The following is a 22,769-nucleotide window of genomic DNA, read 5'->3' on the forward strand; positions in this document are numbered from 1 at the left end:
TGGTGTTTCTGATTGTTCAAATCACAATCCTGTATTTATACTCTCATATCTCCTGTGCTCCCAGCTTTATTTTTTTCCTCCCAGCTTTAAATCTATTTTAGATCACACTGCTACCAGTATTTTCTTTCTAAAACCTGATAATGTAGTCCTCTATTTATACTGGATAAGCCCAACTCCTTGACAAGACAGGACAGACCTTCCACTATCTCAGATCTTATCTTGTCCATCTCTCCAAGCCTCACCTCTATATATAACCCTTAATTAACATTTCTTAGTTTCAAGATCTCACTCTGTCCTCTCTGGTTGCTGAGACTACTCATATGGCATTCACTGTGCATTTGGTGGTCAAATCCCCACTTATTATATTCTTCAAAAGTAAGGCATCATTTCTTTAAGAAAGTTTTCATTTACTCTTTAAATTACCCTCTGGAAGAATTAAGAGTCTGTTCTCTAGAGCCCCTATAAATTATTATTTATCTTGCCATAATATGTAATCTGCTTACCTGTCTTGACCAATAGAGTGTAATTTGTAGGAAATAAGATAAATACTCTTATCTGGATTTTTAGCTCCAGTAACTTAAAAAGACAATGGAAAGAAGAAAGGAAGAAGCAGAGAGAAAAAGATGGTAAAACAAAAGAATCTTGTACTGCAGATATTGTATATAAAAATAATGCACAGAAATTGTCAGTAATGACCTTAAAATAAAGACAGTCATTATAGTGTATAAACAGTAGCTACTTATCTCTAATATAAACTCTGGTTTAGGGGCACCTGCATGGCTCAGTTGGTTAAGCATCCGACTCTTGGTTTCAGCTCAGATCATGATCTCAGAGTTGTGAGATTGAGCCCTGCTTCAGGCTCCATGCTCAGTGCAGAGTCTGCTTGGGATTCTTTCACTCTTTCTCTCCCTCCCCCTCTGCACCTCCCCCTGCTTGCATGCTCACCTGTGCATGCTCTCTCTTTCTCTCTCTCTCTCTAATAAATAAATAAAATCTTTAAACAATAAACTCTAGTTTAAAGTAATCAACATTATATCATCCCTATATTTATTAGCTTTACTAGCATATATTGATATAGAAAATGACTAATAATCCCTTATTTAGAAAAAAAGGAATCTTGCTTTTAAATAATAATGTACAAAAATCATTCTATGCATGGAGAAAACTAAATTGAATCATGGAGCTAAATATAATAAAAATGATTTTTATGATGATCTGCTTCATTTCACTGTTCAAACATAAAGTTTAAAATGCCACTTCCCCATGAGACATCTCAAGTTTTCTTTTGTTGAGAGTGAAAGAATCAGTGTAATAAAAGCCTCCCTCAAACTGAAGAATCATTATAAAAACATGTACACTCTTAGAGACCCAATTTGACTGATCATAAAAAAATAATATAAAACCTGGAATGAACATACCGACTACACTACAGTTCTAGAGAAGTTGATCAAATTTGTAGCTTCCTTTACAAATTACTCTAAGAATCAAAGGGACTTTATCTAGCCTATCTCATTGATTTCTGTGATCTAACAAATTTATGTACTATTAAAAATAATTTTAGAAGTTCTGAGGCCATTATAATGAAGAGAAATTTATGGATGGGATAGTAATAAAATTATGGATTAGCACAAAGAAGTAAATAACATAAATACATGCATCATTGCCAAATGTGGTATGCATTTACCTCTGTGCATTCTAAGGATAGAAGATAAAACATGAAAGTAATAGATCCAGGCATTGTGTTTTATCCTAAATGCATATATGGAACCTTCTTTTTTTATTATTTAATTTAAACACAATGCCTGGATCTATTGTATTCAGCCTTTCTTGGGGCGGGGGTGGCAGGGGGCTAACATATGTGTGTGTGTGTGTGTGTGCACGCAAATAATAAATATGTAATAATATATAATTTAAAAAAAAACCATAACAGTAATAGGATTGATAGGGTACAAAAGATAACAAACCACAATAAAGAGAATTGAGAAGGATTACTGTTAGGTAATGAAGGCATCTCTAAAAACATAGCTTTTGCTGTTACAACAAGGAGTCCTATATGACTTTTAAAATGTCTTTCAATGTAGGTTAATGACATAATGGTGAGTCCGAATAAAATTAAAGCAATTCAGTAAGGGACTAAAACAAATGGACCAAGTCTGTCTTTGGTTGGGGGTAAAATGTAGAACATAAGAGAACATAAAAGGTGCGTTTCATGCTTATCAGGCCATGTTCTACATGAAAGTATTACAATTTTTTGCATTGCCACTTTGAGATTGGACAACAGAAATTTCCGAGTTCAATCTACAAGGAGAATCAAGAATATATTTTTTAATAGACTCCATTCAAAGGAGAAATATTCATTTTAACAATCGATTGGGAAGGATTAATGGCCTTTTATGGAAATTAAGTTGTTTATCAAGAGTCCCCATTGAATAGATTGGAATCACTTTACATTTGTTTGGAGGCAGGATGAGGGAAGGCCTTCAAGAAATCTGCCTTTGTAAACAGTTCTGAATTTTCTTCGATATGACAGTAAATGGACCATGAGTGTCATCATTTTTGCTGGAAGATTTTTCAAAGAAAGCATTATATGTATTCAAACACAGTCATAGGAGTATCTTGACAAAAATCTCTAAATTACATAAATTTTAAGCAATATGGTTTTTTTATAATACTCTCGAAATATGCCAGAGATTAACTGCAATTCCAGAAAACAGTGATTATATCTGATGTCTAGACTCACTGGTCACATTTCAATTTTAATTTCGGAGTAGTTGGTTTCAATCCATTTTTATGGCAATAGGCACTATCAAGACCAATTATGTGTGGAAGCTGTTGGTAGTATATGCCAATAAAAGTGTGTCATCAGTGCAAAGAAGGTGCTTACCTTGCTAATCTCCATAACAAGTGAGCACATATCTACTGAATCATTAACTTGAAGTTAATAACAAGTGCTGGGGAGCAATTGGGAGGCTGAGAAATGTGATGCAGGATTTTTTAAAAGATAAATAACACCTAAAAAGATGTTCTAAAATATCAAAAGACTGCTGCTGTGGATCTTGACCTTGTAGTGTGTTATTTAGATGCTTCATCCAGGAATTAAGCTCCGTATTAAGTTTATGTCACTCATTCAACAGCTAATTCCTGACTATATAGTCAAGGCAAAGGGAAAAAAAAAATCTCAATAAAAATAGGTATCTTAAGTTCTTCATTTTATATTTCCTAGAATAGAGATAGATTTCTTCTATTCATGTCCATCCTGCAGTGATTCTGAACCTCACCTGCTCTTCTTCAAGAACATCAGCATGAGAAAATGGGACTCATAATTTTTATGAAGGAAATTGTTATTGAAAAATAAAAAGGAAAACAGGATTATATTATTTGTGAAAACTAATGATATTCTTTAAACAAAAGTTAAAAATTTACAATGGGTGATATGGTGTGGAGTTATTCCTGGGATGTCAAATGAGAGTTTACAAATTAAAAAGTCTCAGAGCCCATCAGTCAGAACAGATTAAGCAATTATGTGGGCAGAACAACTGCATAATTCCTTTATATTATTAGTATTTCAATAGTTAACGGGTCCAATAGTAGTATGAGTATTTATTCCAGGCTAAAAAAGTAACCTTTAATTTCTACTTAGCAAGGCAGGGGAAATTTTAAAGTAAAGAGATTCAGGCTGATTTATTAACATATACAAAGCTCCAAAAGCTTTAGAAAGTGGGTGTACTTAAGAGAACTACAGTAGTTCCAATTATCCTTGATTTCTAGGGTGCAACTGGCATATGAGGGTTTAGGTGAGTTGATCTAGTTAGAGCCTTGCTTAACATGCTAGATAAATTGGAATTCAAATAGAGAATTACTGGATATTTACTTATTTTAAATATGTTAAAATATTTAAGCAGGAAAATACTAGATTGCATTTTGGCAAGTGGATCCATTCTGCTTCCACAGAATGAAGAACGTATGGAATGGAAGCAATTCAGTAAGCATACCATTAGGACAATCCTGGAGAATGATTTGTGATGGTGACATGTGAGGCAGTTACAGTTGGGCTGAAGAAAAGAAAAAGGATTGAGAACATTAGAATAGGCTGCCCAGTGATTAATCTGATATTTACGATGAGTCATCAATGATAATTCTTAGGTTTCTGTCTTGGGAAAGTTAGGATATGAATGTTCTAGTCACCAAGATAAGACAAACAGGACAGGGAGAGGACCTCTTTTGGGATTTGGAGAAAGGGTGAGAATGATGAGTTCAGTGCATGAGTTTTGGAGTGATACTTCTTGGGTTCCAATTCTGGTCTGTCACCTCATAGCCATGTGACACAGGAAATTTATTAACCTCTCTGTTTCTCAGTTTACTCATAAATAAAATGGAGATAGTTATAATATTTATCTTATGGTGTCATTTTGAGGATTAAACAAATTCATATGTGTCATTACCAGTGACCACAACCCCTTCATAATCTCAGTTTGCTACCCCACTCACTCTCACAACCTGACACCGATAACCTTGATTTCAACAATCTTGGATTCAACTATAATCTACAACATATTCTTCCTAACACCCATTATTGTACCTCCCTCTTCATGTCCTTACTTCCCTCACCTCCCAGCTTAAATTCCATGGTCAACCCTTACACTCACTCTATTGCATATACCCTGAACTCCCTGGCTACTCTCTCTTTTTATCATATTTAGCAAAACAGTCTCCTTAAGGCTAGGCTATGCCTATTCTACTCCTGGAACTAGAATAGAACTGGAGAAATATGACTGAATGTGACCAGAGAAATATACTCATCCAAGCTTACTGGTTTTATTCTAAGTTTATGATGATAAACAAGTGGCTGCTCACTACTCCCTGCCAAACAAATGGTATTTCTTTGATCCATTAAGCTCCCACTTTCCTCAGTGCCTGTTGTGTGACTTCTTCCCAATCCTCAAACTTCTCAAACATTTTATACCATCCTTGCTCTCAGCAACATCCCAGGTTCCTAATTCTCTGAGAAAAGAGAAGTGTCACATATGTTTTGTTCATTGCTGTCCCCTCAACAATTACATTGTTCTTTTTAAAATGTACCCCTGAAACAAAAAATACATTATATGTTAATAATTTAAAAAATACATAGGTATTAAAAAAATAAAATAAAATAAATTAAATTAAGATGTAAGTCAGATCATTCCCTTTTCTGGTCAAAATCCTCTAACAGCTTCCAACCTCACTTGGAATAAAAGCTAAAGACCTTACAGTGGCCTAAATTGCCCTACAGGGTATGAAAATTTTATGACATCTTTGACCTTCTCCTTTACTATTCCTCTTCCTTTTCACTTAGGCCCAGCCATTAATCTCCTTGATACCCTTCAGATAGGATAGTTTTCTCCTGCCTCTGAGTCTTTACTTGTCCATCCTTGGTGACTCCTCTGTGAAGTTCCATCCCCAGAGAGTCATGTGGGTGACTCCTGCACATTCTTCACCTGTTCATTCAACTATCCCCTTAGTGAACTTTCTTGACTACCCCTTTCATAACTACAGCCCCACATTTCTTCTCTTTTTGCTTCAATTTTGTCCTTTATATTTAAAGTACAACCAGGTACGAAATAATTTTCTTACTTCATTGTTTATTGCTGGAATGAAAACTCCACAAAAGCAAAGATTTAATTTAGCTTTTACCATTTTACCCCCCTACCTATAATACTATTTGGCATCAACTAGACACTCAATAAATACCTGCTGAATTAATGAATGAATATGTTTAGCATAGTAGCTGGTATGGTATATGTGCTCTCTATATATGAGCTACCATTAGCACATTGAATAATGATAATATAGTGGGCATGTAAGACAGCATGGGACCTTCAAATTGCAGCTTTATAGGTTTGAGATGCAAACCTATGGATGGAGGATGAACTGAATATAAATTAACATAATAATGAAGTCAACTAAATAAACAAGATCCCACTGGGAAGAATGTTAAGAGTGAAAAGCTGTGACATATGAGGGTTGAGCAAAGGGATGCACCGGCATGGAGCAGGATGAAGTCATGAAAGCCAGGAAAGATAAAAAGGAAGTATCCAGACAAACAGAAGAAAGCCCAGGAGAGTGTGGTATAATGGCAGTCAGTGAAAGGTAGGTATTCATGAAGGATGAAGTAGTCAATAGTACCAAATATTATAGAGTAGGTAGTACCAAGGAAATGATAAAAGAGCAAATGCTGAGATGCAAATCATGATTAAAACTGTAGGAAGATTTAATGTTTGAAAATAAATCTTCAGAATCAAGAGTATCTAAAAAAAAAAAAAGAGAGAGGGTTTTGTACAATCATTAGAAGATAAGAATATCCATGTAACACATGTTCTTTACCTTTGATTCTCTCAAAGAAAGAAAAGATAGAGAAATAAAAAGAATGCAATTCATGCTTGACTTTATGTGACCAGAGGTTGACATAAGTGTAGTCCCCTGGTTCAATGAACTGAGTAGGGTTTTACACAGGCAGCTAGATGGTAGGGCAGCATGATGAATTTCTCTCTAGGGTTAAAATCTGAGATCAAGGTTGCATCAAAACTAGTAAAATTACTATAATTTTAAAAAGAATGTAAACATGTAAAAACTGTACAAGTCCTTTCTCTTTAAGACGACACTATGAAAGAATAAAATAACACCCAAATTCATCTAAAATGTAAAGTATTTTTATATGGCATTCATTATTTTTAATTAATCTTATTTACTACAGGATCTCTTATGAATCTCACATGAAAAAAGGAAACTTAGAATTAGTTATTGCTATCCTCAGCAATGTGGAGGTATTTTCTTTTGCTCTATATTTGTAGTTTGAGAAAATGAAGAGTTTTAAATAATTTTTAAATAAAGACATTTAAAATACAACCAGTATTTTACAGATAATTACAAAATGAATCATAAGTGGGTGCAAATTGAGTAATTTGATTAATTTCTAGGTTGACCTTTAGAAAAGTATTTGTCTAACATTTCTTAGTTGTTGTATTTTTATTATATCAAGCTAAAGTTCCAGCCACTTAATTTCCATGTCATTTTTAAAAATGCAAACTGCATTATGGATATAAAATAGTTTGTTTTGTAAAATAAGTGTTTCACTTAAGAAACAATTTGGATTTCAAAATGTAATATGAATATTACCTTTGAATATCTACTTCTCCTTCTGTCAAGGTTTGCTCTTCTCTGGGCTGACTTAGTTATGCATTTCGCACTTACATATTTATTTAATTAAGTATTTTGCAGGTGGTTAAATTTATTGTTCAGTAATAAAAAATAAAATACACCTAATGGCAGTACATAACTTTCTTTAGCATATGTGTCCTCATTGTAGGTAGCCTCTGACCCAGATAGGAGAACTCAACATTGCAGATATATAATGTGCATCCCCAGCAAAACTGCCCGTAAGAACAACTTCATTATTCTGGGAAGCTAGATCTATAAAACATGTAAAATGTAGAAGTGTTCTGCCTATACAATTTAGGGTAAGTACAGCATGACTAAGTGGTAAAGCCTGAGTCAGCTTCAGTTAGAGCATACCTTACTAAAACGTTTATTGTGCCATGAAGAAAAAAAGGAAATATAGTGGGCAAAGTGTCTACTCGGCAGTAATGAGGTATTTTAGATCTATAGAGTGCTGCCTTGATCAATGGAAAATAAGCCCTGGGAGCATTTAGTGGTATAGCGTACCAGTTTGTCATAAAAACACCAAGTTAGAGCAGAATGATGAGAAGGAAAAACTCACCAGTACTACTGGACAGATTGTTGTGGGTGGTAAAATATGGTCCTTCAAAGGTCCGCAGTCACATTCAGGTTTGAGATGAGAAGCACATTTATTATGCAGCTAGGAAAGAGAAAGAAGACACTATCATTTGGAATGACAACAGCAAATATGGAGCAGATATTTCAACCGAGATACAGCAAATGCATTAAAAATACATCAAAAGAATTCCAAGAACAATTAAGAGGATCATAAAGGGAATGATGTTACATTTGCCCTTATATATCTACCTTAAATCCACCATTCAGCAACTTCTGTGACCCACACTATATATTTTTGAATTCTGAGAAATGTTTATATTAAAAATGTACTTTAGGTTTTATACTAATAAAAGCCTGATTTCTTTGACAAACACAAATTATTGTCTCTTCCTTTGCTTATCTGTTAGCATAATCTTGAACCACTGTGCGCTGTGGATGCTTTTTTTTTTTTTCTTTTTTGACCCTCCTGTTTTCTCAAAGTCATTCCAAAGTGCACAGCTCAGTATGGGGCATAATTGATCCCATCATTAGTTTTAACTTTGTAATTCAATATGTAAATGTAACCAGAGATTCAGCTCAGTAGGAGCAGGATATAAATATAAGAAGATGATTATGATTATAAAAATTTATCTTTATATTGTATTTATCAGCTCTACACTGTTAGTGTATAATCATATAATGTGTTATTTACTTTTCAACATGTATGAACCTAAACTGGTATTTTTATCCATCTTGGTCACAAGTGTAAATTAAGGTGTTATAACATAGTGCATTAAATAGTGATTTTTAAAATTGAGGTGATAGTTATTATTGGAATCATACAAATTTGCTAAAGGCATCTAGGGATTTCTCACTCCATATTAATTTAATATACAATTATTAAAATATACAATTTAATATAAAATATTACTACTTTAGAACAATTATACATGTTAATAAAGTAACATGTTTTGTTCAAAACAAAAATGGAGCTGCATCATTTTTCAGTTTTGAACCAAAGTCACTTCATTTAAGTCACGACTACATTAATTTTCAAAACAAGCTTACCTTAGTAAGCAGTTAATTAGCAATCAAACATAAACCCCTAAAGAGTGTTGATTTACTGTTGGTGATAGAACTCCCCTGAAGGGGTATTTCTGTTGTTCCCCAATCAAAAACATCTGTCATGCTAACTCCTTGCCCTGAGTTAAGGCTACTTGGGCAATGATTACTGCACATTAGGCCACTTTACATGAAATGAAAGAACCTCTCCATATTCATCCATAGTTAGCAGCTGTTTCTCAGTGACATGTAAACTTCTAAAAGAGTGGCTTAATCTTCTTACCAAGCACTGCTGATCTATGTCAAGAGGCAAGAGGTGTTAAAGATAAAGAAGTTCAAGCCACATGTACAAAAGAACTAAATAAATAGATGTTCTGATTTGGAGAGTGAAAATTTGGTAGTGAAATATTATTAATTTATTGGACTTAATCTATTTCCTTAGAATAAATCATGGCTCTGGAATTTGGACATAATGGACAATGGATTCCTCAAAAGGTACAGTGAAGTCCTCACTCTTGGTACCTGTGAATGTGAACTTATTTGGAAATAAGATATCTGTAGATGTATTCAGGTTCAGATGAAGTTTTACTGGATGAAGAGGAGCTCTGATCCAATGACTGGTGTCCTCATAAGAAGAGAAAAATCTGGACCTAGAGGGACAGAGATGGAGGGAAGAGGCCATGGGGCAACAGAGGCAGAGATTTGGAGATGCGCCTCAAGCCAAGGAACAGCAAGGATGGCGGGCAACCAGCAGAGGTGCAAGGAAGCATTCTGCCAGACAAACTTCAAATGGACTATGACCCTGCTAACATCGTGATTTCAAATTTCTGGCCTCCAGAACTAAAAAAGAATAAACCTTTGTTGTTTTAAGCTACTCATTTTGTGGCATTTTGTTATGGCAGTCCTAGGAAACTTACATATCAATCACTATGAAAAATGAACCAAAACCAAAGACAAACGATGAATCTTAAGGCTCTTCTGTACCAGGGTTCACAGCAAAAAGACTGTTGCTTTTTGATCCTTTAGGACCTCTAAAACTGAGAATGCAGATTCCAAGAAGCCTCTAATTTGTAGAGGCAAGATCTACAATAAAAATCCTTGCATGTACAGAATGAGAAAGTCCTGACTTTTTCCTCTTGATGGAAGTTCGTGAAGCCTCACATGTGACTCTGAAGGACAGAGGGGCAGGGCCCTCTGAGTGCCGCACTGACCACAGATATGCCCTCTGAGGGCTTCAGTCTCCTCCACGCCTCCATTCCATGTGTTTCCAACAATTTGCAACTATGGTAAAGGATAACTACCCTTTCTGTGTGGTTATTTGAGGGTTACCAGATGTAAGAAGAGATGGCAAACATAAAATGAACTTAATGACAGCTTCTTTCTTTCTTTCTTCTTTTTTTTAAGACCTGTTTTCCAGCCAAAAGGAAAGAACTAATGACTCCAAGAGAATCACACTTGATGAGCTAAATAGAGTATGTGTATAGGGGGTAACTCTGCATATTTGGGTTTGAGGATTTCAGAATATAAGCGCCAAATGAAGCTAGCATGGGCCTTTTTAGTTTGCCTGTCTCGTTGCCTGTATCCCTGAGCTTTGTGCAGGCAGCTGTGAGGCAGAATCCTGCAGGAACATGGGCAAGTAGCAGAGTCTAGAAGAAAGTTGGTAGCCATATGATCATCAGTAAAACAGGGACAGTCGGTGCAAGAAAAATCTCCTACCCCAGAAGTCTGTATTAACTAATAATGTGCAGTGATACCTTATACTTTTTTTTTAAGCCTGGAATCTGACAGCTGCTAAATATATTTGAGTGGCCATCAACACCATGACATTGCATGAAGCCCAAAGTGTCAAAATGGAGGACACCATATGGGAACTATTGATGATTCTCCTAATTTTAAAACCTAGAAGACAAATTTGTATAGCTGGTCTAGTTTATTCACCATATTGCTCAGAGACACACTTGAAGACAAAGTGCAAAATGTGAAAGCCAAAAAAAGTAACTTAGAGTTCCCACTACTATTTATCAAGATTAAAAGTGAACATTATGGGCGCCTGGGTGGCTCAGATGGTTAAGCATCTGCCTTCGGCTCAGGTCATGATCTCAGGGTCCTGGGATCGAGTCCCGCATCGGGCTCCCTGCTCCTTGGGAGCCTGTTTCTCCCTCTGCCTTTCTCTCTCGCTCTGTCTCTCATGAATTAAAAAAAAAAAAAAAAAAATCTTTAAAAAAAAAAAGTGAACATTATTTGGGGAGCCTAGGTAGTTCAGTCAGTTGAGGGACCCACTCTTGGTTTTTGCTCAGGTCATAATCTCAGGGTCATGGGATGGAGCAGAGCCCCACTCGGAGCCCCCCACTCGGAGCCTTCTTCAGGCTCCCTGCTCAGAGTAGAGACTGCTGGAGATTCTCTCTCCTCCCTCCCCCGCTCACGTGCTCTCTCTCCTTCTCTCTTAAGTAAATAAATAAAATCTTTTTTAAAAAGTGAGGATCATTTTTTGCTGTGAACCCCAAACTACTCCAAAATAAGAATAAAAAGTCTATTAAAAATGGCAAATATCAAAAAATACAAGCCATCTGATAGAATTTAAAAGCTCCTTCCTTCCCCCCACACAAAATCTTAGGTTACTGGTAATGTTTTATTTCTTGATCAGATTCTTATTATATGAGGTGTTCATTTATGCAAAATTCATTCAGCTCTACCCTTAGGATATTTATACTCTTCTGCAAGTATACTATTTTTCAATACAATTTTAAAAAGGAAAAAAGTGAACATAATTAGCAATAAAAACAATTTGCTTAAACTTGTCACCATGACATTTTACAGACAAGCATGTAAGAAAAAGACACAGCTGAGTCCTTTTCAGTGTCAATAAGATGCTGAAGACTGAAAATTGTCTTAAAGATAACCCAGATCCCAAATCAGCAAAACTGTAAAGACAAAAATCCTCATCAAGAATAGAAATAAACTAGAGCATCGATGAATCCTGCCTCTTCTATAAAATGGCCAAAGGAGCCCCAGAGATAAGAAATTGTTACCTTAAGTGTTTTTATTTTGATTCATGGGTGTCTTTGCATTTTTTAAGAGTAAGGCATAGAAATCCTTAGGCCATTTTATTTTTGTATGTACAGAAATTCTCTTTTGTATTAAGCAAATCAGTCCCATATCTAGGAAATTCATAAAATATGAACCAGCTTCTCCTTGAAGTGAATTAAACACTTGGAAATAATTTCAGCGTTTATGACAATTTCCAATGGCACCTAATTTACAGCCAGATCTATGTTTATTGGGAAAAGCGATCTCAAGTTAGGCAGAAAAAGAAAACATGTGAGAGCATGTATGTGTGTGAATGTGTGTGTGTGCACGTGTGTGTTTTTACAGGATGGAGTTGTGAAAAGAGTTGGAGTACTATATTGAGAAGAAAGTACTGGAATCTAACAAGTCAAAGGAAGAAAAAATAGAAAATAAATTTCCATATGTATTTGTAGGAAAATAAGACACAGAAGTCATTCTTCTAAAGAAAAACTAAGTGACCTGATTTAAAGGAACATTGTTGGCTTATACATTCTTTTGTTTCTAACATTTTGCAAATTCAGGGTGCTGCTTTAATGCAGACATTTGCTAAAGCATAAATGTTCCTATTGGAAAGGCACTGGAAACCTTTAAACACTCCTATTCATAACCTAATATTTTAATAAAGGACTAGCCCTACATGATACCAAAAGTAAAAAATTCATAGCCATAGTAAGCTTTCTTTAGTCAAGTTTAAATGAAATGTATCACCCTCCGATCTTGCTGAGTCCTACCTAACCAGGGACATTTTACTACAACCAGGAGCAAATTACAACTTGTTTTAAATAGAATGTCAAGGAAATACACTCTCAGCAGAAATGAACTCATATTCACAGTGGGATCTTAGGAACAGAGAATGTAAGCAAGAGAAGGAAAAGAGAACCAATGAAGATATTTAGCCTGGCTGACTGAATTATAAAACACAAGAAAATGGTTGCATAAATGCTAGAAGATAGTTCACAGTCTTCTTAGGAGTTTTCTGTTTTTATTTTTTTAAGTGGTTAGATTTGCAACAGGATATAAAGCTCAGTTTCCTAAGAGCTTAACTTCATATCTACAAGATGACAAATTAGTTTCATTTCAAGAAGCCACAAGTGCTGACTAAAAAGAGGGTTTAAAATGAGTTCTTATCTTTAATATTTGTCTAAACCTACTTGTATGCCTGGTACAGATTTAGGTATTACAGGATGATCTTCTTAAAAAACAGAATTTAAGACGTGCATTTAAAATTCAATATTTAACATTAAGAAGACAAATATATCAGTCATTAAAGTGAACTTATCAAGGACCTCCTCTAAGCTCCATACTCTGTCAAGCATTTTAGGTGATGAGGAAAAAAAAATGTATATTTTTGACCAGGAGCTCGATCACAATGTAATCTAAAAGCATGCACAACCTTAATATGCAGACATGAAACCTCTGGAGAGCATTTAGTCTTTCCTTCTGGTATGGAATAAAAGTACAGAAAGTATTCAAAAAAGGAGAACTCTTAGTGTCAAGGAAAATTTCAAGGCAGATACAGAACTTAATTTGGTTTTTCAGGTGTAGTTAGAATTGAAGGGGGTACACTCAAGGGGATGGAGTCAGAAAAGTAACAGGTAAGGGGGAAGCGTGGCTGCCCAAGGGACTGCCAATAGCTCTCCACATCCACAGCAGGGGCTGTGTGTAGAAAGGAATAACATATACGTCATGTGCTTAGGCTTGGGTCTGATATTTGAGGAACTGAAAAGCAGGTCGGGTAGGAGGAAGTGAGGGCTGCATTTATTATCACAGAACTATTATAGGGTGCTGAAGGTGGCATATGATAACAAACTAGTATTTTCAGAAGATGATTCTGGAGGTGGTTTGCAGCCTGCATTATAGGAAAAGTACCTTCTGTTAGGGAGATAAGCCAAGAGACTCTGACTCTAATCTAGTTAAGAGGTGCTAAGAGTTTGCACTTGGGCTGTGAATGATGGCTACAAAAATTAAAATCCAAGAGAGATATTTTAAGGAGAAAATGTCAAGGCTCAGTGATAGGTTGAATATATGAGAGAAAGGTGAAAGACAAGAATAAAAGAAATTGACTTCTAACTTTATTTCCAATGACTGCAAGCATGATGATACCATGTCTGATAGAAGAGAGAAAGCTGGAATACTTGCTTTTTGTGAATATAAATAAATCCGCTTAGTCTAAGATTTAGTGAGATCCAGGACCACATGGTTCTGGATGATTTTAGAATATGCAGATGCTATTCTATTCTGACTTAGACTGGGCAACTAGATCCTTCCAGAGGTGAAAGAGAAAGGGCATGAGTAATATTCATGGAGTGCCTTCTGTGAGCCAGGGGTTGGATTTTGTGCCCCTATGGTATTTTATCCAGTTTTCACTACAATAATAATTGTCAATTACTGAGTACTTATTATGTGTGAGGTCTTGCCCTAAATACACCTACACAGATTTTTTTTAACTCATTTAATTCTTATAACAATCCTGTAAGATAGGTATTGTTAACTCCATTTTACAAATTAGGAAACTGCCTGGTCCAAGATTAAACAACTACTCTCTTAATTGTTGGACAGCGAACATGTTAAGAATCTGGTCAGCCTGACTTATAAGACTCAACCCGTTTCCAAACATAATACATAAAAGAAAGCAATAGCCTTGGGGAAACTTGTGAAATGAAGCCAAGTTTCTTTCTCTTTGTTTCTCTTTGCAATCTATTTCCTATAGACTCCGTTCAGATAGGTCTTCCTAAAGCTTGGCATTGCTGGTGCCAGAGCCCATCTCTTTCACAACTTCTGCTAGATATTTGCTATATTAATAGTACTTTCTGGGAAGCATGAGGACAGAAGAAAGGAGATTCAGTCTGTTTAAAGGCAGTCAGTAATAGTAGGAAAAACACTGGGGTCGAGAACAGATCAACCTTACACTAAAATCTTCCATAATGGTTCAAGAAGAAAGTATAGGTTATACTAAATATATAAATGTTTTGGGGTAAATATATTTTGTTTAACCTAGGTACGAAATCATTAAATTAATGAATGTGTCCTTAAAATGGCTTACAGTTAAAAATCCAAAAGTGCATAGAAAATGAACTTACTTTTAAGAAGGCTACATATTCTTCTGGATATATGAGAACTTTAAAAAAAATTATGCAAGTCTTGTTTCAAGAACCAAATACCCATAGGACCTCTAGAGATCAGGGTTTGTGAAAAATAAGGCCGAGGCTCACCAGAAGGCTCTGGACTTTGCAGAGCTTAGTAAATTGGCAGCCATATATATTTTTTTACTCTTCCTTAAACCCCTCAGTGCTCCCTTGTTTCCTAAGCAGAACCAAAGGATTTAAAGACATTTACGGTTTATGTTGTGCTCTGCTAGAGTGGCAAATAGAATCATCTTCATTTACACACTGATCTTTACTTAAGAATAAGATGTTAGGGGCATGTTGTCTGAATTAATTTGGGCATGGAACCCTGAGATTTTTAAAAGTATAGTTTATTCAGAGGCAACACCCTCTTTCCTACAAAAGGGAGGCCCAATTTCTTTGTTCAAAATTTTATTTATTTATTTATTTATTTATTTATTTATTTATTTATTTATTTATTTGAGAGAGAGTGTGGGGAGGAGAAGCAGAAGGAGAGAGACAAGCACACTTCATGCTAAGTGAGGAACCCAATGAAGGGCTTGATCCTATGATGCTGAGATCATGACCTGAACCAAAAGCAAGAGTTGGATGCTTAACTGACTGAGCCACCCAGGTGCTCCAGGGAGGCCCAATTTCTTACAAGGCTGGGGCCAAGATTAAGATCAAATATAAATGTACAACTGGTAAGTAGCAATGTAAGAAAGAGGCAGCAATGTAGATTTATGGAATTACAGATAAGAGGAACATTAAAATGTAAGAAAGAAAACTAGGAAAACAAAATGGAATATAAAACAAGAAAAGAATCTAAATATTCCTTGACTATCAATAACAGACTACTAGCAATGGTAACTTCAAGGAGAGTCATTTCCATAGAATGGAAAGGGCAGAAGACATATTTCATGGAGATTAAAAAAGGAAAGAAAGAGATCAGTCAAATAAAGAAAATTCTAGAAGTTCACAAACCTTTGTATTAGGAGAGGCAGTAATGCATATTTTTAGAGTATTCAAAAGGAGTACACATTTAAAACACATTAATTTTTAGGGTGCCTGGGTAGCTCAGTCGTTAAGCATCTGCCTTTGGCTCAGGTCAGGATCCCAGGGTCCTGGGATTGAGCCCCAGTTGGGCTCCCTGCTATGCGGGAAGCCTGCTTCTCCCTCTCCCACTCCCCCTGCTTATGTTCCCTCTCTTGCTATCTCTCTCTCTGTCAAATAAATAAATAAAATCTTAAAAAAAAAACACATTAATTTTTTAAGAAATAAAAAAAGAAAAGAAAAATAATAAACCTAAGACATCACATTTGAAATTTACAAAGAATGGGAAAATAACTCGAAATACAAATGAGAAATAAATTCCAATATTCTCCAAATTCAGTTTATGTTAAAGTAAAGACAGAACAAAGGAAAGATGCACTATACTGGGAAAATAAGGGAAACAGGCTTCTACAAGATTGAAACAAAAACTACATAGATACTTAGCAAAAAAAACCCTAATATTACATAATGTATACAAATTTTCTAAAAAATTAAATAGTTGTGGTCTTCTTAAAACTGAGGACTCAACAAGTTTAAGTAATCCATATGTGTAGTTTAAATCATTGTCAGACATTTTATTATAATAACCAAACACTTCAAAAAAATAAAACTCTTTCATAATTGAGGAAATTTCAGCTGTAAATGTAATTTAACCAAGTAATAGCTGAAAATGATTGCAGAAAATGTGTTCATTAAAAAAAAAAGTATGTAATCGTATTTTTGAAATGCAAGTCACAGTTTGTTTCTCTCATTATCCTGTGTGTATGCATATGTGTGTTTAAGAAAAATTGTAAATGGTTTGTGGGGTATGGGGTTGAGGGGCACTACAGAAAAATGTACTTAACTGAAACACTGCTCCCTACTGTTTTAATCCCACAAAAGCAAGAACAATTTCTCCTATAACAGGAGGGCTCATACCCTAGCTGGAAAAACAAAACAAAATTAATGTGTGTGGGGGGGGGAGGGGAAACAATCCCCTAAATATTTTTGTACTCTATTATAAAAATGACATTCTAATTAATTTCCAGAAATTACACACAAAACTCTAGCATTACCGTCTAACAACTGCATTTATTCCAGAAGTTATTTGAACCAGGTGTTGATAATTATGCAAACCAGGCAGAGTCCTAAAATTTCCCAGAAAAAGACCAATTTACCTCTTCTTTCTCAATTGTCAATATCATTATAATGACTAGAGTTTATATCTATAAACACTATATGTAAATACCATAGGTAAAATCTTATACCTCAAATATGATATAAGTGAAGGAGCAAGGCAACAACATGATGTGAGGAAGGGCAAAATAAGTTCTTAAAAGGATCAAGAACTAAAATATGGACCTACTTGCATGTCTACCTAGCCATGTGGTCAACGACAATTTGCTATGTTTTTCTTGGTCTCAGTGTCTTCACTATATAATTAGGTCTTTGGATCACATTACTCATCTGTCTACCCTTGTAAGCCCATAGATTCTGTGATTAAAATAAATTTACAACATGTGAAATAGAAATTTAGGGATGAAGGGAGAGCTGAATTCTACTCAGACTGTGTCCTGCATGCATCGCCCACCCCTAGCCATGGCTTCTCATCACCTTCCTGGTACCTCCTAGAGCTCCGTGGAACATAGGTGGAATCTGCATAATGGTATAATCTCTAAGGTTGTCACTAGCTCTAAAATTGTGGATTCTGTGAGGACAAATCTGACTTCCACCCTTATCCTTTTGGGAGATATATGGTTTTATGCTTAGTCTAAAATTCAGCATGATCATCCTGGATAAAACTCTTGGAAAGTATGGGATACACAGTCTCCATTGTGAGTGAATGCTAGAGATTTGTTCTCCGATGTTACTCACTGTGATCTGACACCAAACACAATGCAGTCCTGTCAGGCCCTGGTAACATTTAACCGTTTTGTGGCACTTATCACACTTGGTTGGGCAGTTACCTTCAACCCAGTAGTGATGCATGACCTAGAGTAGAACAAGAGCACTTTGATAAGAAGAGGCATCCATAACCACCACCCTAAGAAAGTAAGCAGAGCCGCACACTTACATCAGTGTTCTTCTTGGACTTCACATAAGTCTTGATGCAAGAAGGAGGTGCTCTAGCCACACAGCGCTCATGGACCGTATACTTGCAAACTGAAAAGAAACATGTACACACAGTCAGAGCTAATCCTGGTCCTGATTGTAATTTTATAGGGAAAGAATGACATTAACAGAACCTCATTTCATATCCACTGCTCCCTAATCAATCCAATCAGCTACATCAAGAAAAAGTCTAAGTTGACTGTTTTTGCCAGGGAATACAAAAGGCCAATTAGTACAGGAAATATTATGCATGTGAAAAACCAAGACTCCTCTATCATGGCATAGCAGGAAATGCTTAATTAAATCAGGCCTCACTCAAATTTTTCACAATAATTCCCAGATGACAGAAATATTAAAGACAAATTGATGACTGCCAAATGGCTTGGTGTCATTTGCTAGAAGGAAGAGATCTATATTTTACAAAGTATAGGCATGAGAGCAGCTGGAGGGCATGGAAATAAAAGCCCACGAGTTTATGCTACTTTCTCTATTGATTTATCTAAACCTTAAATAGCTGATTAGTCCATTTCCAGAGAGTAGATTTCATCACACATGCCAGGCCTTCAGTATAAGTTTATCCCTCATTTGCCATCATGGTACTGTTTGTCAAAAGGAACAACCTTTTCTGAAAATGTATAAATAAATAGAACAAAAACTAAAGAAAAAATGACCATGTATCCCTCTCAATGAAACAAAAACAAACCACTACATAGAATTAGAATGAAAAATACTAAATCTACATAATAGTCATATAGTAAAACTGTTCCAAAATATCCACATTGTGATTTCCTTTGGTGATACTGAGAAAGAAGCCAGACTTTTTCTTCTTTCCCATATTGGTGATAATGTTGAGGAATGCATTTGCCACACTGGTCAGTTACAATTTGTGAACAAAATTCTCACTCTCTATATGACATCACTCACATTATTTGAGTTACCATTTTGTTTCATATGCTCCCATCCGTAGAATCTACCACGAAAAATCCTTTATTTTAAAAATAACAAGACTTGAAAAACAAATTACTTCCTTTGTACATAAAGAATGTTCTACCATAACTAGCCTTTCAAATGTGGCCACCAGAAACTGCCCTCTGAAGTGACATATTGCAATTTCATATAACCTTATTAATATCACTTAAATGTGGTTAATTGATATCACTAAAACATGGTTTTTAATGTCAAAGAATACATCTGAGAGGAAGTCAATTCTCAGATATACTACCAAAGATGCTGCTGCCTAAAAATAATATTGGAAAACCATATACTGTATGGAAGCCAAATAAGAAATTAGATTTAATGTAAATGCGCAAAAATGGGCTGTGTTTAATAAACTTGATATTTTTAGTAACTCCATAGAGAGCAGAAAAGGAAATGGATGGACAAATTGCTGGACCAAGAGAATGTCATACTTCAGTGAGGAGGATATAATATCCCTTGTTTTAACAGGGGCATTAGAGAATGTAACATTTCTCGGGTATAAATATTGTTTATTTAAAAATACTTAGGTGATTTTTATAAATTAATTGTTATATATTCCACCAGAAAATTCTAGTGGGCAGTACTCACTCAACAGAATACAATGAAAATTGCAAAGATAAGTGTACTGAAGTGGAAATAATGGCCACAACTCATGAGATGGCAATCCTTCAGGTTCCAATATCCATTAACTATATAGGAAGGTTTTCCTCATGATAGCATTAAAAATCATCTGCCTGAGGTGTAAGATTGGTTTGTATTCTTAATTTGAATGCAAATTAATAATCAATTAATCCAATTGTTTCTTAAAAGACCTCAAAGAATTGGCTCATTATAGGAAGACAATGTGAATAAAGTGGCTAACTTGAAAATTAAAGGACAAATATAAGTAAGATACAAATATGAGAAACCAGTGGGTATTTTCATAATTATGCCAGAAAAAAAATGGGAATCATACATAAGTCAAACTACAATGGAAAGAAAATGGCTGATGAATTGGCAAATGCCCTTAACTCTTTTCCAAAGGGAGAGTTTCCTAAAACTGAAGAAAGTTAAAGCTAGAGTGACCTAAACATTTAGGAACATACTGCAGGGAAACATAAATCCTAGGTACAGGGAGGGTCAGAATGATTTCTTAGGTCTCCATCTACAAATAGGACTCTTCCATGAAATCAACCTTTCTTCATTGGAGGCGATGACATTCAGGCAAAGCAAGTATACTCACAGGAACAGCAGAGGCCCTGCTTCCCCACACCGATCAGCATGTTCAGGCAAAGATTGCAGTAGGCAGGTTTGTTAAAGTGCTTGAGTCGCCACACATGCTGTCCATCATCCTTCACGTTCTGCACAGGACGTAAGAGAAACAGATTTCACTTAATGAAATAAACAGAGGAATATGCAAGTGCCAATAAAACTCAGAGCTGGACGGAGGCATTTGAAGACAATCTGTTATTTCATCCCTGACTTTCTCCAAGATCGCCAAAGAGTCTAGAAAAACACATGTGCTCTAGTGGAATGAGATCCTGCTAACAAATCTCGGATACTATAGCAACGCACACATTCTTGTCTAATGTCAACAGTCCAACAGCATGTCCCAAACCATCATAATGACCTGCCAAACTGAGCACTCCCTAAGAACGAGGACATGTCTGTCTCTCCTTTGACTATTTTATCCTTAGCACAATTCCAGAAACAAATAAATGAATAAAGAAAGAGAAAACACTCTTCAGTGGAAGAACCTGACAAATAAAAACTTGGAAAGAATGTTAACCCTTGCTTAGTAGTAGGAATGTGCAAATTTCTTGAGGGTGGGGTCTTAAAGGAGGCAGAGGGATGGGAAAGCACAATACTTAAAGGTAAGTTATTGGTAATATTTTAAGACATCAGTTGGGGATTACTTATAGCTTATAATTTACATCAGCATATTTTTATATGTCACGAACAGCAAATTTTAAAAGGTAAATTTTTTTAAGGACCTAATTATATTATCGTGTTGGTTGCTCCTCTTTTGTAAAATATGAATGATTTTAATCTCATAGATAGGTGCTAAAATATTAAAACTATATTACTGTATTTATAACAATTACTGTAGTTATTTGCTGCAATAAAACCTTAGGTTTAAATTAATTCACATTTAGGATAACAACTATAATTATGATTTATTTTTCTAAGTAAAACTATATAATATCATAATAGCTATTTTTCTAATAGGTATTTAATTACATCTGTATTGTTCAGATTGAAGTAAAATGAAATAATATGATGCTCATGAGTCTCTTGAATTCCCTACAAGAAGGTCAAGATACTAAATGAAGTTATTATATATCATTACTTTTGTCACTATCATTTTCTGCATTCACATGTAGCCCTTGTACACCATTCACCAACTTGTATCAAATTCAGATTCATTTTAGACATCACTTATTCTACAGAAACCATTATAGGACATGATTTTTCACATTAGCCTGTCATATTTTTCAGAATACATTCACCTAATAAAACTTTTTGATCACCTACTGTGTGCTGGGACACTAACACAATTTCTGTAGTATTGTGGGGACAGCATACACATGTCCAGATCATTTAATTTCTCTTGATACTAACAGATTAATAATGCATCCCAACCACTTTTTCCTATTTCTAGTCAAGTGATAAACCACCAAATTTGAAATACTTGATTAAATCCATAGTAACTAATTCTCACATTAGAACCAGAAATGTCAAATTTGCATCATAATATGAAACATTAATGAAAAAGCTTCCTGAGAGATAATTCTCCATGGGTGTCTTGAATTTCTGCACATTTTGTAAGCAGCAGAACTGTCCTTTTTTTTCCAGGCTATCTTTTCAATGATATTTGAAAAACAAACAGCCTTGGGCAATAGAGATGTATCTCCCTCCAGGGGAGAGGGCAGGTTTACTTATTGTCCAGTATAATAAAAATAATCTCTCCCTTCTAGGAAAAGGTCATGCAGGTTTGTTTACTGCACATTACAGAAGATTTAGTTTCCCCAAGCCAAGGATTCCAAGCCCTGATGCTGTGCATAGTGATTCCTTGGGCCACACTCCATCACCCCTGTGAGACTCTACAGGCCAGGACAACTAGCTCAGACATGCAGCTCCTATTGTTTGCTTTGCTGTAAATAAAGAAGTCCTTTGTTTCTGACCCAGGTGTCTCATGTCCTCTGTCAGTATTCATGAAATGTTAGCAAGCTAACTTGTTAACTTACAAGTAGGGTAACTCTCAGACCCTTCACAGTCTGAGAAAAAAGATTCTTTTTTTTTTTTTTTTTTGACAAAGGACTAACAAGCTCTCAACAAAAGCAATTATGTAGAGAGTGTCATGGAGAGGACATCAGAAGACACTAGTGTTTCAATTTTCTTCCACAACTTAAGAAATAGGTTTTATAGTAATTTCTGAATCCAGTGCTGGTTTGTTTGAATCACAAGATTTCTAATATCATTATTATATGAATGGAACATTTTATATATTCGTTTAGCATTACTGTATTTTTCAAACTGTCAACATCTTAAAATTGCTATTCCTTCAAATAAGAATAAAACATCCTGAGTGAAAAGTTTAAGTAATGGGGTTGTTAATTTAATATATAGATATAGAAATAGATAGATAGATAGATAGATAGATAGATAGATAGATAGATAGATAGA

The 22,769-nt window shown here is 35.2% G+C and overlaps 1 protein-coding gene across 1 annotated transcript in view; it reads right to left on the bottom strand.

Moving 5' to 3' along the window:
* DGKB (diacylglycerol kinase beta) overlaps nucleotides 1–22,769 on the bottom strand; it is a 401,327-nt gene that overhangs the window by 300,690 nt on the left and 77,868 nt on the right. The window contains exons 9-12 of the mRNA XM_035020662.1: nucleotides 20,326–20,443; nucleotides 18,088–18,176; nucleotides 17,889–18,005; nucleotides 7,754–7,852 (exon numbers count right to left, since the gene is read on the bottom strand). Coding sequence (XP_034876553.1) covers nucleotides 7,754–7,852; nucleotides 17,889–18,005; nucleotides 18,088–18,176; nucleotides 20,326–20,443 — 423 coding nt within the window. The remainder of the gene's footprint in view (nucleotides 1–7,753; nucleotides 7,853–17,888; nucleotides 18,006–18,087; nucleotides 18,177–20,325; nucleotides 20,444–22,769) is intronic.

The sequence above is a fragment of the Mirounga leonina genome, unplaced genomic scaffold, assembly GCF_011800145.1.
Source record: "Mirounga leonina isolate KUSES-001 unplaced genomic scaffold, KU_Mleo_1.0 Mir_174, whole genome shotgun sequence".
NCBI lineage: Eukaryota > Metazoa > Chordata > Mammalia > Carnivora > Phocidae > Mirounga > Mirounga leonina.